Source organism: Onychostoma macrolepis, chromosome 09 (assembly GCF_012432095.1).
Source record: "Onychostoma macrolepis isolate SWU-2019 chromosome 09, ASM1243209v1, whole genome shotgun sequence".
In the NCBI taxonomy this organism is placed as follows: domain Eukaryota; kingdom Metazoa; phylum Chordata; class Actinopteri; order Cypriniformes; family Cyprinidae; genus Onychostoma; species Onychostoma macrolepis.
In genome coordinates this window covers 36,520,443-36,537,302 of record NC_081163.1, presented here as the reverse complement: position 1 = coordinate 36,537,302, position 16,860 = coordinate 36,520,443, and the positions used below count along the sequence as shown (strand labels likewise).

At 39.3% G+C, this 16,860-nt stretch overlaps 1 protein-coding gene across 2 annotated transcripts in view; it reads left to right on the top strand.

Moving 5' to 3' along the window:
* The window catches only part of map3k12 (mitogen-activated protein kinase kinase kinase 12), a 36,619-nt gene extending 26,087 nt beyond the window's left edge, over nucleotides 1–10,532 (top strand). The window contains exons 10-14 of one of the 2 annotated variants that reach the window (XM_058787310.1): nucleotides 1,614–1,733; nucleotides 3,046–3,703; nucleotides 6,167–6,234; nucleotides 7,089–7,329; nucleotides 7,654–10,532. In XM_058787310.1, the coding sequence (XP_058643293.1) occupies nucleotides 1,614–1,733; nucleotides 3,046–3,703; nucleotides 6,167–6,234; nucleotides 7,089–7,329; nucleotides 7,654–7,770 (1,204 nt within the window). In that variant the 3' untranslated portion in view covers nucleotides 7,771–10,532. Of the gene's footprint in view, nucleotides 1–1,613; nucleotides 1,734–3,045; nucleotides 3,704–6,166; nucleotides 6,235–7,043; nucleotides 7,330–7,653 lie in introns of both variants that reach the window. The other variant, XM_058787309.1, reaches the window with a different exon arrangement.
* Nucleotides 10,533–16,860: the final 6,328 nt, after the last annotated feature.

Here is a 16,860-nt window from a genome sequence, read left to right as displayed (position 1 = left end):
AGTGCAGAATTCATGGTTCCATCAATTATGGCAAGTCATCCAGGTCCTGAAGCTGCAAAGCAGCCCCAGACCATCACACTACCACCACCATGTTTGACTGTTCGTATGATGTTCTTTTTATGAAATGCTGTGTTGGTTTTACGCCAGACACACACCTTCCAAAAAGTTCAACTTTTGTCTCATCAGTCCACAGAATATATATCTTGGGGATAATCAAGATATTTTTTGGCAAATGTGAGACGAGCCTTTGTGTTTTTTTTGGTCAGCAATGGCTTTTGCCTTGGAACTCTCCCATGGATGCTGTTTTTGCCCAGTCTCTTTCTTATTGTTGAATCATGAACACTGACCTTAATTGAGGCAAGTGAGGCCTGCAGTTCTTTAGATGTTGTTCTGGGTTCTTTTATGACCTCCTGAATGAGTCGTCTTTGTGCTCTTGGAGTAATTTTGGTAGGTCGGCCACTCCTGGGAAGGTTCACCACTGTTCCAAGTTTTCTCCATTTGTGGATAATGGTTCTGACCATGGTTTGCTGGAGTCCCAAAGCCTTAGCAATGGCTTTATAAGCCTTTCCAGACTGATACGTGTAAACTATATTTTGTTTCTCATCTGTTTATGAATTTCTTAAGATCGCGGAATGATGTGTTGATCTTTAAACATGCTTCACTTTGTCAGACAGGTTCTATTTAAGTGATTTCTTGATTTAACAGGTCTGGCAGTAATCAGGCCTGGGTGTGTCTAGTGAAATTTAACTCAGCTTTCTAAAATAATGTGTTTAATCACAGTTCTTTCATGAGTTAACAGGAGGGGGCAATTACTTTTTCACGTAGGGCCAGGTAGGTTTGGACAGCTTTTTCCTCTTAATAAATGAAATCATCATTTAAAAACTGCATTTTGTATTTACTTGCATTATCTTTGTGGAATATTACAATTTGTTTGATGATCTGCATCTTTTAAGTGTGACAAATATGCAAAAAATAAAAAAAAAACAGGAAGGGGACAAAAACCTTTTCACGGCACTGTATTATATATTATTACTCTTATCATGAGCAAAAGTGACGGAGTGTTTTAAAGGCAAATGAGCGAGCAGCCATGTAATGATGCTACTACTTACATGTTTCAGATGATAAGCCACATTTGAGATCGATGAATGAAACGTACATTTGCATGTCCTGACCGATGTACTGTAATTACCACATAGACCAGCTGTTAATGATCTGTCCGTCACAGACTACATGACTTCGCAACTAGTTTTTACTGTAGCGATTAAGTCTTGTTTATCAGAAGTCAGAAAGAGCTTTATTACCAAGAATGTTTACACACACAAGGAATTTGACTTGACCACAGGAGCTTCCAGCGCAGAAGAAAGTATGGACAGAGTGCAAACATACATGATAGTGCAGACATACACAGAATCACACAGAAGAGATGAAATATGACACTAATATAAGAAATAAACTATCTGTGTGAGCTCTCCCATGTTTTGGCCCTATTCTGTGCCCTATTCGTGGAAAGTGTTCCCAATATTCCATGTCACGTTACTTGGAGATGATATCTGCTCCTGATATCTTAATTTATAACACTGTGAAGTGCTAATGCTGCTGTGTTATTAATTAAGGAGGGAACAGTGTCTGGATAAGAAATATCCTGGTCTCTTCAAACATCACCCCTCAACCACAGTGGACAAACTCATCAAGAAGAGAAGCGTCCCTCAGAAACTGCCTCCTCACGGCAAGAGGTAAGAGCAGACATCGGCACAGGCAGCCACTTCACACTAGCTCTCATTTATGAATAAATACCTGGATAGTTTGCGTTTATATGCACAGCAGAACTAATTCATTTCTTCCTAACTGACAACACGTATGTACGCACATGAATTTGTTCTTAACCTGGTTCAAATTTGAATGCATTTGGAGTATTTGAAATGAGCGACAGCATGAGGTTAGTCATTGAGACTCAGTGTACAAAATCACCTTCTCCGTGTCCACATTCAGTAATATGAACTATATGCATTACATGCCCTTCAAGTTTTGTGTCTTATACAGTCACAGTCATACACAGTCACAAGAAGGTTTGTCTTCAATGTGAATGTATGTATAGAACAACATATGAGTAGTTCCAGTTTCACTGTAATTTCTCAAAAAAGTCTAAAGTACATAGAATGTGTACATGATTAAATGTTTGGAAAAGTATGTTTGACATTTCCATAAACATGGACACGACTGAACATCCTAAATGCATGCATTCCTAAAGCAACATTAATCTGGGGAATAAGGATGAGACTTATTTAATAACTGTTCCATTTTGCACATATTACATTATAGGCGAACATTACTGCAAAAAAAAGTACAAAAGAAAAGTTAGTCAAGAGAAAGTTCTTGGACATTCCTTGACATGTAATCTACTAGCAAGTATATTGTATACTACATAGCAGCTGATTGACCTCTGCTGTAACAGCAGCCAATACTTTGGTGTAGTGTCCTGCGGTGTTCAGAGTTCCTCTGAGGACCTCCACCTCCCCCAGCACCACCTGTCTAGATCAGTTATGGGGATTAGCTTAATTATATATGTCTGTTTCTGCAGCAGCATCCAGTCTTACATACTAACAGCTGCATGATTGTGTAGGTTTTGACAGTAGCAGGTGCACATATTTATTCATTTAGCAGATGCTTTTATCCAAAGCGACTTACAACTGAGAAATACAAGCGATTCATCAAGTGCTTGTAACACAAAGTTTCAGGCATTGTTCAGATTAGTACAAGCTAGTCAGGGAGGGATTAAGAAAAGAGAAAGCAAAGTTTGTTTTAATACATTATCAATCATCAATTTCTATTATTATGATAAATGCAATTCAGAGAGTTGTCATGATCAAACTAAAATAAAATAAACATAACCATGATTTTTTTCTTTCAGTTTTTTTTTTACATAAAATATAGTAATAATATATATATAATAACAATATAATACAACATAATTCTGATTAGAATAACTCATTATGTTGTTACACTGTAACATGGGCACTGGCTTTCTTTTTTAACTGCCATATCCAGACCTGACCTCCTGAGATCAGAGATCATTCTCCCCAAGATGGACGCTGGCGTACTGCAGGTGACCGTCCCACAATGCTCAAACCGAGGACCTACCTCACCTAGCCGGGCCCGCAGGGTGAAAACTCGTCATCGGAGGAGCGGCAAGGGAAGCAGCGGGGATCTGTCAGGGCCTAAACACCCTGCCCCTGCTAGCCGAGAAAGAGAGCCCCCGCTGCCCAACCCAACGACGCCCGCACCACCCCTCACTGAAGCTGCTTCAGGGGTCGCGATAAGGGAGGGCCAGCTGGAGCCGCCCCCGCTGAAGCTGTCCTCGTCCAGCCCAGATCTGCTCTGCTCCACCCGCCGCGTTGAAGACGGAGTCAGTGGAGCTGCCACGACCGAAGCCCTGGGCAGAGAGCCCGGCGGTGGAGCTGAAGCGGGGGCCGGTCTGGACGAGACTCCGCCCAGAAGTGACACGGCGAGTGAGGACGCCGCTTCACTGCCGTTCTCCAGCAGCCCGGATTCACCCTGCTGTGGCCGAAGTGGAGCAGTGGGCAGAACTCATGTAGGAGAGGAGAGAGAAGAGGGAACCGGGGCGGTGCGATTGCCCAGAGGATCCAGCGGCAGTCATCTGACTCCATCAGCCATACTGTATCGAGCTGCTATCACACGCAAACAGGTACGCATCTCTCTATTCACGAGATTTCATTTTCATTCTGGGAACCGACTGATTACAGTCTTATTAAAATAAAGGTGACTTGACTCGGAAGGGAAGGTGAATATCTTAGATCTCATGACTGGTCACCATTGCTTTTAAGTTTTTCACCATTTTTCCTCACCTTTTCTATCACTTCTCAATTAATATGAGCTCATTAGACATGAGTTTCATTAAGAGTTTCAGTTAGCATTTTACACAACCGGACACTGCTTAACATGCCAACTACACATTTGTATTCGTTATATTCAATTTAGTCACTTTCATAATAAAGCCATAAACCCCAAGAAGCCGTGGTTTATTCTTCTCCGTGTCATGCCTAACAACGCCGCTTAGCTGTTATAAATTCACTGTAAACCATGACTTCAAGGGGCTTATTGCTTTTATAAAACGGTTATTCCATATACGTTTCACAAAATAAAACAAAGCAAATAAAATGCAATGATATTAATAAAAACATTATTCTTCTGCCAAACAATGTAGTTCCTCAGAAACAGTTGTGTTTGTGGCAAAGTGGTTGCCGAGCAACACACAGACGTAAACAAAGGTGTGTTACTTTGTAATTTACAACAGCTTGGAACGCGGCTCAACCAATCAGAATCAAGGACCAGAACTATCCGTTTTATAATGACTGATTAAAACTAGATAAATTGCATCTCCAGTAACCTCAAGTGCAAATGAACCAAAAGGGAATTTGATTTCAAAAATTGTAAAGGGGAGGCTTTATTACAGAACTTTGGACCACGGACATCTTATAGCAATAAACTTCTGCTTAGTGATGATTGCTCGAAGAAATGATCTAAACAGTGTTGCCAGATCTGTGTAACAAAACTAGCCCAATGACCATATTCCAAATATCAAACCTCAAAATCTGCAATTCCCATGCCTAAAGTACATATTTTACAGTCACTGTTATGCAAACTGAAATCTACATCGCAGTGGCGAGCGGTGACTTTTTTAACAAGGTAGGCAGAGTGCTAAGATTAAGGATAATATTCAGATGGTGGGGGAATCCCCCAGACTATATATGCATCGATTTAAAAAAAAAAAAAAATGTATTCCCACTCCCACCCAGGTGACACTACTCCAATAACAGACCATGCAAAACAACAACAAAAAAACATATCTTTAAAATATTTCCAAGTAATGTTGCAAACAACAATAAAATCAGAGAAGGACTTTAACTATAAGCGACACAAGCATATGACAAACAAAGGTATTGTTCCTCTGTTTTCCTGATGTTTGTTATTATTTAATATTTTAAATACATTTTTATAAACTTTTTATTTTTGTCTATGACAAGATACGTTTTCAGTGGACTTTCAAAATTTGCTTTGCTTTAGAAAGCATGAAAATATACCGTTACTTAGTTTTTTTTCACTTGATTTAGTTGAGTTGGTTTTGCATCAAACACAATGTAATTTTTGGCAATAGAGATCTGGCAGCAACAGCACATTTTTCCGTTTGGGCGAGCGCTTTGCGGACAGCTTACCTCGCGCATGAAATCACGTGCATGCCAGCAAAACACTGAGAACGCGCTACAATCCTGACGAGTCACAGCAACAGAGCGGAGGCGCAAAAGCTGCGGAGAATCCGCTCGCTCGGTAGCTTCCATAACTGACGTAGATTTACAGAAATTTACAATTGATTTTGAAATAAATAATTTTATGTACTTATTCCAAACACTTTATTAAGCTTTAAGTTACATCTCAAATGACAAGGGATCAACTTATAATCATGTTTATATTAATTAGCCTGTGAACTCTCAGACAGCATGGGTATGTGGAGCATTCACAGCTTATATGGACGGAACGCCACTGATATATGATCATAAACACTGCTCAAAGACTCCTTACCAGTGGCCCTCCCTCACAAAACTTTTGTAATTGGTAGAATATAAAATATTTCAGTACAAGCATTTTAGTCAAACAGAATTCATGCAATATGTCAAACCATTAACCCTGCGGCAACAGTTGAAAATTTGCCCAATTCTGTGGGAAAACTGCAGACTTGGCAACCCTGTATCCAAGACTGTGACATGCAATGTTAACTAGACCAGCCTATAGATAGACCGATCTAAAAGTGAGCAGACCCACTGTAAACTGTTGATTCAGTTGATATTCAAGCTTATTTAACTTGAGTCAAACCAGTCAGTTTACACGTTACCACATGAAGCACATGTCACATGATCAAACATTTAGTAGTTTAAAAGGAGAGCCCATTATAGAGTGCATTTGGGACATTCATTTAGGAGTAATACATTTATCACACTGCAGGTTTGTCACAAATACAAAGAAGAAGAAAAAACTGCAAAAATCTTAATGCAAAATATAGTTAAATGTGAAATTTACATTTGTTATTTTTGCAGTGCTGTTTTGGGCCTTAATCATTGAGCATGTCTGAATGAATTGTGTTGAATTCCACCAGCGGCGTGGCGTTTCCTCAGAAGAAGAAGAGGGCGAGGTGGACAGTGAGGTGGAGTTACCAAGGAGACGGTAAGAATATAATCATTTATTCTTTCTGAAGTATTTTCTGTGTGAACTAAGGTAGTTAGGAGCTGCTTTATTGACGTAAAGCCTTGTTTTCACCCACTGAGTGAGCATTGTATGCCTGGTCATAGCACACATGCTACGATGCTCAGTTATAGAAACTTGTTAGATCAGTGTCTCCCAACCCAGTTCCTCTCGGACAGTGTACCGGGAAGCAAAACGTACCTGGATGACCTACTACTTGCAGATTTGATGGACGCTTTACTCTCCCATGAAGCCACGGGAGCCACTTTATTTTACAGTCCAGTTCCACAAACTGGATAATAACTACACTGCAAAAAATGCTTTTCTTACTTTGATTTCCAGCCAAAATATCTAAAATTGTTTTTTTTCTGAAAACAAGACAATAAGTCAAAATTAAGTGAGTTTTTGCTTAGAACAAGCAAAAACAAAAATCTGCCAATGGGGTAAGCAAAAGAATATTATTTCAAACAGAAAACAAGATTATTTTGCTTACGCCACTGGCAGATTATTTTGCAAAAACTCACTTAATTTTGACTTGTTTTTTCTGGAAACAAGACTATAATTTTTACTTGTCTAGAAAATCCTATATATAAAGATGTATTAGCTGGAAATAAGACAAAACATCTAAGTAAGAAAAGCATTTTTTGCAGTTGTAGCTACTGAACCTGAACCTACCCCTAAGCCTAACCCATGTAGATACCTTACATTACCATTACTTTCACAGGTTTTTGACAGATCTAATATTCCCTCGTTTCATGGTTCGTATGTTCTCTATAATGTTAATTTTGCAGACGGCCGACCAGTATAACCAAGTGCCAATCAGTATCCACTTTCAGCTCAGAGAACCTGTCCGTTTCCGAGGGAGAGGAGGGCCACACCACTGACCACTCCCACAGCGGCACGCCGGACGTGGTCAGCACCAACACCGACGAGCGATTGGACGATCGCAGCGATGACCTCATCTCCCAGGGGTCTGAGATCCCTGTTGATATTACAGACCCTACTCTGTCCGAAAGAGAGGCCGCTGCCCTCGAACAGGAGAGGGCCAACTTTGACCTGGAACAAAATATCCTGGAGGTACCAGTATTGTGTGAAACCTTTCAAAACATATCGCCCCGAGAAAAACAAATGTATGCATGCATTTTGATAGGAAAGGATGACGAATACGTAAAAATGGAAAAACGCACGTGAAAATTGCGAAAAAAAACGAACATTTTTAAACAAGCAGTTAGTAAATGAATAGCGTGCAAGTCTAAAAGGGACAAGTTTTTTTTTTAAAGAATAGAATTAGAATAGAATTCTATTTGAAGTTTTTGTTAACGACTGTGTTCGTTCTTAAGAGCTTCATGTATAACACGTCCAAGAGTTTGATCACACTCTTTGTCTTTGTTCTGTTCCCAGACTCGCGCATTGTGTGAGGACTCAGACTGTGACAGTGCTGAACTCGACCAATCAGGGAGCGGAGAGCCGAGTCGTCCCCCGAGCGCCGGAGGCTGGGGCCAGGGTCCTCAAAACTGAAACGCATGCACACACACACACACACACACCAGCACACACTTTCACTTTTAGTTGCACCAAAGCGATACCAACACAGATTTTCGTGAAACACGTGTGTGCACACATCCTCTGAGAAACGCAACGGTACACTACACAAAACGACTAGCCACCTTAAGAACAAATACGCCGATACTGGTCATAACAACTTTGGGATCGTAAACTGCCTCGTGACCAGGACGTAGCCACGGAAAATATAGCAAGACAAGTTTAGCGGCAAGCTGCTGCTAGAGATGAGGAATACAGGAAATACGCGAACAGATCAATGCAATTAAAAACTTCAGGGCATTCCCAATAAGCAGCAATGATGTTATCGATAGGTTTGTGCTGTTGTAGTGCAGGCAGACTTCCTGGTGGGCCAGAATCGTGTCCGTTCATGTGTCCAAGGCTTGTGGTTAGCGGTCGATGTGAAGTCAAAGAGTCTAGATCAAATCTGTAGTGCTGGATAAAACTCCTGATCACAGGAATCTCCGTTCTCCAGCCTGGATAATGTAGTTTTGCCAAAACTGCGCCCCAGTAATCTGTTCAGACGTGATGTAAATGAAGTGTGTTGCTCTCAGTTTGGGACTGACTTCACTACTGTGTACAGATGCTTCCTTTCCAAAGCATTTACAAGGTGCATATACAAATGTGATTCTATTATGACTATAATGCCCTGAATTTCTGTAAATATATATATTTAGTAAGCTAAATCTAAGAAAACAAAAAAAGAAAACTATTTGTTAACATAACGAAAACACAATAAAAACGGTCCAGTTTCTACTATTCTCCTGTGCTTGTGCCACCCTACCATGGCAGCTCAGATCGGTTTGGAGATCAGCAGGTGTGTAAATGTACAGTTATATATATATATATCTATATATATATATATATATATATATATATATATATATATATATATATATATATATATATATATATAGTCAGGTTGGCTTTGCTAGTGCAGGACTGTAAAACCCTTGGATGCAAGTATACACAACACACAGACTCAACGGCACATATAAATGTACAGTACGTGGTTTATGATACGGAGATACTTGTTCCAACTGTCTGCTCTCCTCTTACCTCTCAGATTATCTTTCAGTACTTTTTCTTTCATAGGGACATGCAATATGTACATTTCAACCTAATCTGAAGAGAGCACTTTTATTTTCTGCACTGTAAAAATAAAGTAAAACGAATAAATGACAATAATTTAATGTATATGAATTTTAGCTTGCCAGATGTAGGTCTGAGAAGGGTAAAGTCCCGAAGAACAAATGCATGATATACATTTTTATGTATTTTAATTTTTAAATCAATTGTTTTTATACATCTAAAGAAATGTTTGCACCTTTTTTACCTTGAATGTGTAATAATGTTGTGTTGCTTGTAGGCACTTTACAGTAGGATGTTTATATACATGGACATGATCACTTTCTCATGTTGCACTGAAAATGTATTTATGATAATGATGATGGTTCAATAGATGCAAATCTCCAGTTTCAAGAGTATGTATGTTAAGACAACCATTTAAAACCATTTTGAAGATGATAACTTGAACCACATTTTTTTTTTCTTTTCTGATGATGATGTTAAAAGTCTCCTGGGCAGCGTTTCCCAAAAGCATCGTAATCTTAAGTAGGTCATAGAACCATTGCCACGCCACCAATGATCTCTATGATGAACGTAGCTTACGATGCTTTTGGGAAACGCAGCCCTGGACCGCGCAAGTCATGTTTTTCTTGGACAACTGAACATGGTCAAAATGCAGAAATATTGGCAGCTCTATTCTGACAAAAACAAAATCGAAGGTCCTAAAATTGGTTACATTTACATAGACAGCAATAATCTGACTATGAATTAGAAATTGACATTTGGAAAAACAGGCATGAAGTAATTGAGATGTATTTTAGTCACGTTATTAAGTCATGTAAACACCGTAATCCATCATCCTACAGAATACTATTTGACGACACATTCTATGTTTGTGAACTTGTACAAATAAAAATAAATATAATTATTAAATAACAGCTAAACTATAAAAATAGATGTGAATATATTGCTTTTCAATATTATGTGGAATTTAGTACTAATCTGGTTCTATGAACAAGAATATGAATCAAACAGTTTTATAAACATCTTAACTGTAATATTATCTTGTGGGGGGAGAAAAAAGAAAACAGTGAGAAACAGACTGTTGCCCTCCATATAAATGTAGGTAATGCCAGACGTGAAGCCCCCGTATAAAGAACGACAAGAGTTGCTTTAACACAGAAATGCACATTTCAACTCTGAATGCCTTTAACGACAAACGTCTTCTCAGATCAGTAGCTATTGTTCGATTTTGCAATATGACTTTTATAAGTCAGCTTAGTATGTAGAACCTGCCATTCATGACTAGTAGAATAAATAAAGCTCCTACCTTCACCAGTTTGGAAAATAATTTTCAGTTTGCATTTGAAGGACACACTAGCTACTGCCTCAGACATCTGCCAGTCATTTTTCTCCCTAGCTACTGGATTAATTTGACCTTGCTTGAATAATGTGTGTGGAAGACAGAAGACAAAATACTGCACTGTAGTCAGGGGTGTAGAAAGGGGGTATGCAACACAAAAATCACTTTTAAATATGCATAAAAAAAAACATTGTTTATTCTTCTAAAATTGCTTCTAAATGGTTTCAAGCGTGCATATTTTTAAATTTTATTTGATAATGCCATCAAAACCAAGGGGTGTATTACATAAAAAGGAGGAGGAAGAATGAACGTATTGGTTTATAAGAGGATGTCCATGTAGATAAAGAAAGACTGGCTTTGTGAATAACTGATGCTGTGGGAACACCCTCCAGGTGTGGTTTTTCTAGAAACATTTGTTGGCTTATCAAATCACAACCTTTGTTTTGTAGCCACAACACTTATTTCAACCATCAAAACAAACACACATTTGATCTGTGATCCTCATTTGGTTGACATCCATAACAACCTCACAGGACAAAAAACGTGCACCTTCAAACGTGGTATACTGTATATAATATGCATCCCGTAACAGCAGACTCCATCCTGAGTAACACCACGAGGATGTTTTAAGGAATACGAGTCTGACAGCATCTGCCCATATTCATTAAAGTATGCTGAGGATACTAGCAGGGAACTCCGTGATTGTTGACAGTCTCATGTGAAGAAGGTCCAGTGGAAAAACCAGTAAGGCTGCAGCCATGCCTTATTTAGTAATTGGTACTCACTTCACCAATGACGTCGTGATTTTTGGAACACCTGTCACTTAAGGTGCAGTTACGAGTACATAAGATGACCACTTCTCCCCTTCTTTAGTTTGGGGCACTAGTCAAGGACTTTTACCTTGGCAGTATGAGAACACTCCTGAAAGGGAACTGTTTAACAGTTTAGAATTAATGTAAGTTGAGTTGGTCAACAGATTCATCTGAAAGATTTGTGAGATAACGTTAAGTAATTAAGCCTTTTACTGTATTATCAACACAAGACAGACACAAGTGCAATAAAATACATTTTATTAACAAAAGATAAATGAGTATTCAACAACTACTAAATGAATACAGTGAATGAAAAAGGAATAAAGTGCATGAGATGCATAAAATGCCATTGATTAAGTTGGGTGTTGCTATGGCAGAATTATGTTATCTTATGGGAAGATAAACTATCGCTTGTCTGAAACAAATAAGGTGAAGAACCAAACAAATCAAATAAACAAAAGATTATTTGTTCTTAACTGATATATAACATTTATTTTATATGATCACTATATGACTTTCTAATTTACCATCAGTGCCAAGGTCTCTGGAAAGAGGTTTGGATAAGTTATATTTACGTTGTTTGTAGTTGAGTGAGCAGTCTTTTTGTTTTTACGTCTTCTGCCTCTCTGGGCCAGAGACTCAGAACTTGGTCAATCCACTTTGTCTCTCTAGGATGGAGACTCAGTACGTGACGCATCTGTCGTTGTTTCACTGGACAAAGACTTTGAACTTAAGGTATTTGTTGAAGTCTCTTTCCTTGAGGCTCAGAACGTGGTCATATCTGTTGTTACCTCAAAACCTGGAGACTCTAAGCATAGTTTTTCTGTTAGGGGGCTTTCACACCAAACCAGAGTTCAGTTGCTCCCTCCTCCCACTGCCCTCACTAGTTTGTGTTCACACTGTGTTTTTGGTGCCGAACCATGGTATGTTTACCCCTGTTACTAGGTAACTGTCATCAACTGCACAGGAACACAAAGGTTGGAGATTCAGATGCAGTGTTTCTTGAAGTGGTAATCAACAAAAGTAATCCAAAGGCAGGCAAAGGTCATACACAATAAACAATCCAACAACAGAGTAAGGAGCTGAGGCAAAAATAGTAATCTGGAAAACAGGCAGAATAACAAGACCAAGAACCAAGACATGGGTGAACAAGGACACAAGGCTTAGAATTGCAGTATATGACACATTCAAGATTTAGCAATGGATGACTGCGTTAACCAGGCTTTTATAGGGTGAGCTAACAGGGTAAATGAGACACAAGTGAATGCAAGGATTATGGCGAAGTGACTGTGATCGTGACATAGCCCCACTCCTAAGGAGCGGCTGCCAAACATGGTGAAAAAATTCCAGGAGGGAGGCGGAACAGGGAGGGATGGAGGGCCAGGTCCATGGAGTGGAAGAACTGGAGACATGGGTGGATCAGGAATGACCGGGAACACTGGAGTGGCATCCGTGATGGCTGAAGACTGTGGTGTGACATACCTGCTGAAAAAAACAGCTACATCCAGCTTAAACCAGCTAAGACCAGCCAACCAGCTTAGGCTGGTTTTAGCTGTTTTTTTCAGCAGGTATCCATGATGGCTGGAGGCCCTGGAGTGGCAGCCATCTTGTGAAGAGGCTCTGGTGTGGAGATAACTGGACTGGAAGGTACTGAGAGTACAGGACTAGCGACCATCAGAACTGTATGTTGGTAACTGTGATATGCCGAGCTCCGTGGCCACTGGAGCTTGGTGTGTGGTGCATCCCCACCCCACAGGTGAATGCAATCAGTGATGATGAGTCTGGGCAAAGGATTATGGGAAATGAATGCCAAGACTCATTGACAGAGGTACTGTATGGGATGAAATGCCTTCTGGTGGCTATCAAGGGCGCGCCTGCTGGTGATTGTGACAGTAACGACCAATGTTCCTTCTAAGTTGCGTGCATGCACACTTCTTACGTCTCAACCATGCAGAAGAAATAATATGCCGGGCACAAGCAAAAATGAGTTGGGAAAGCCATTTGACTGAATTCTTTTTTTTCTTCTTCTTTTATTTTATTTGACAAAAAAGTAGTGAATTCACTCAATTTGTCAAGGAAAACAAAGTTTAAAATAAAACTTGTTTCCATTGTGGTCCTTGATGTAAAGCACAAACTCCACTCCCGGTAACAGATACACTGGCACTGCATTATAAATACAAAAATTACAATAAAATTCAGTCACAAGTACAGTCACAGACATCTTAGAAACCTTATTCAAATTCTTTTTAGACCCAAATACAATTTCATGCATTGTGCCGAATTTAGCCAGTGGCTAGTTTTCATTAGCAGTCCCTTGGCAGGTTATCAGACACAAATGAACATAAAAAACAGAACAATAAACACATCCAGCACAGTAATACTTATACACATCCTATCAGAGCCAAGAAAGAACAGTAAAAATAATTTTCACTTAGACCACAGCCGTATCAGTGTGTACAATTAGGCAGTCGTGGCCTAATGGATAGAGAGTCGGACTTGTAACATGAAGGTCGCAGGTTCGAGTCTCAGGTCTGGCAGGAATTGTCGATGGGGGAGTGAATATCCAGCACTCTCTCCATGACTGAGGTGAGACCCTTGAGCAAGGCACCGAACCCCCAACTGCTCCGGGTGTGGGTGTGTGTGTGTGCACTTGGATGGGTTAAATCCGAGCACAAATTCTGAGTATGGGTCACCATACTTGGCCACACGTCACTTCACTTTCAAATTTGAGTTGATTTTAAATAAGATTTTAGTTTTAGTTTAAACATTTCAATAGATGTGCACATCCTTACGTCTTCTGGTAGTGTTCCATTGAATAATAGCTTTCACTGAGAAGGACGATAACCCAAAGGCAGAATGACGAAAAGGAACAACATTTCAACAGAACGTTCTGGAACAGTGTTGTAAATACAACTTAACCACTGATTTCTAGTTGTGTCCTCTTTTGGAAGCCCGAACAAAGTACTTTCGCTTTCACAATGAAACACAGCGTCTCCAGGACATGGCGCCGGCGGCAGCAACAATACTTCAGCGAGAATAATAGTTACGTCTTCTTTCTTTGCGTATACATTTGCGCGGTGTTTTGCAAATCTTCCCACACCATGACGTAGACATGTGGGGGCGTGTTTGAATGAGCCGTTTTAGGGGGGTGTGGTCGAGTCTTAACTTTTATAAAGAATATCTCTTTGGTTTTGAGACTTTTGTCTTTGCAACTTCAGGGATCTTATCATGCACAAACAGCTTGTTACACTCCAAAGAGAAAGGAAAACTTGAAATCGCATCATATGACCCCTTTAATCAAAAATATCTTAATTTGTGTTCCGAAGATGAACGAAGGTCTTACGGGTTTGGAACAACATGAGGGTGAGTAATTAATGACAGAATTTTTTGTTTTTGGGTGAACTAACCCTTTAACTGTACCTCACTTGCCTCAGAATATTTAAAAATAAAAGTCAGTTTATAACAGCAATAACAGTAAAATACCTCTCTGGGGTTGAAGACCACACCGGTGCATTTTGTCACATCTTTTTCTTGATGACCGCGAAAAGAACTAAAAACACTCAGTCATTTTGATTGTATGCATCTTTTTAAACTGCAAAGGGTCTACTTTTATTTGTGTATAGTCATAATAACAACAAAACAATGTGCTTTTGTAAAATAAAGAAAACAAAGAAGGTAAGCTCTCTGCTGTCTCGGTCTCTGTCACCTTTCTTCACATACACGTAAATAAAACAACCTGAATCTCAGCGAATAAATATTTATAGAAAGCTTGAAATTTAAATGAAGTCATGTTGAAAACAACTATTCTCTAATAAAGTAATCCATATGAAACCAACCAGAGGTACAGTTTTTTGTCTGAGCTCTAATGTGATCACGCCCACGAGCAGCGCATACTATTGAATGAATCTTTATTCTCATTGTATGCACACAGAGGTACAAAAACAACAAAATAGTGTTAGCAGCTCTGCCAAGACATCAATACCGATAAGGTAGTAAATAAGAAACAGACACTATAAACAAAAAACAATCTAACCATAAACAATAAGACAGTAACAATGACAATACCAACAGCAATAGTGCAACATCAGTAAGTATAAAGTGAGACTGTGCATGAGCAGTACTTGTAATATTGCACAAAAGTACCCATGAATTGTAAACAGTGTATACATGGTAGCAGTATAAGTGTTGCTGCAGCAGCATGCACTACTTTAAAGTAAAAAAAGTTTGAGAGGCAGTGTCTTGTAACAACAGCAGTACTACACATCAGTCAGAATTGTCAATAGTGTTCACTGTTTTATGTGCTGGACTATATGTAAACAGTACAGTATATGTTGCCGATAGTGTATGAGTCAGATTTGATTGAGAAACACACAGCTCTAGGGAAGAAACTTTTTAAATCTAGTCATGCGGGCATAGATGGCTTTATAACGCCTGCCTGATGGCAGGATTTCAAAGAGGTGATGGCCAGGATGTGTAACGTCCTTACAAGATGTTAGTTGCCTTCCTGAGACACCGTGTTCTATATATGTCCTCCAGCGCTGAGAGTTGAGCCCTGATGATCCTTTGTGCGCTGAAGCGCCCTCCTGTCGGCTGTAGTGCTGCTTAGATATCACGTAGAGATGCAGAATGTCATGATGCTCTCTATAGAGCAGCGGTAAAAGGTTACTAGCAGTTCTTGTGGCAGCCCAGCTTTTCGTATGAGAATCATGCAGGTGAGACGTGCGAATGTTTAAACGGCAACATCACCTCAAGTTCATCTCAGCTACGTTTCATTTTGGAAGAAAACACTGAGAGGAATAACCCAGAATTTACCTCAGAAGAAAAACATGATGCGACGTGCGTCTTGAGCCCGCGGAGATAAATTCTGATGAATAAGTCATGATATGTAATGTAATTATATAGTTGCTCCTGATATCAACATGCTAACAGATTTTTTTTTTTTTGACCAGACATCTTGAAGATTTCACTTCAAACTGTTTTCAGCTGTGCTGTACCAACATAAGAAGCTGCTCAAGTACATTGGGCTGATATTCTACACAAATATGGTGAAATAAGCTACATAACTACTGATGATGGGGCTGGGTTTTTTAATCCATGGAAAGAAGTAGGAAAAAGTTTTGGAAATACCAGGTATAGTTTACTTATTTCAACAATTGAACAGGATCTGTTTTCAGGAATGACACAAAGTCTGTTCAAGTTTCTGTGTTTAGATCAGAGTGCTCAATAATCTGTCTTTGACCTTTACGGTGTATATTTTGATTATACTGTGTTGTAAATAAAATACAAATAATCAAAACCCCCATTATTTTACACTGCTTACATTCTTTCTTACCTGCCTCAGTCACAGTCAGTCTGATGGCCCATACGGGAGGCCTTTTGTCTGTCAGGTGTGAATCACTAAATATTCATGGCATTTGTCTTACAAAAGTTAAGTCAATCAATATATATATATATATATATATATATATATAGTGAATGATTAAGCAGGATGATTTTCACATTTTGTAGCAAAACCTCTAGTCGACCACATCAGGTTCTCAAAAGTCTTGTGAACAATAGTTCTGTATGTGTTTTATGGCCTTATTTCAATGCCTTGAAATTTTTAGTTTCTCATTAACCACGCATAAATGTTTTCTCAAAAACACAAACGTACATTTATGCTGATTACAGTGTAATCAGACTTTAGACGTTAGTATGTTTTTAAGATACTGAAAAAAACCCCACAAATCTCAGGGCATGTCAAAACTTCTTCAGGGCCCCAAAACCCCCTCAGACCCCAGAGGGATAATAATCAATATACCTCAC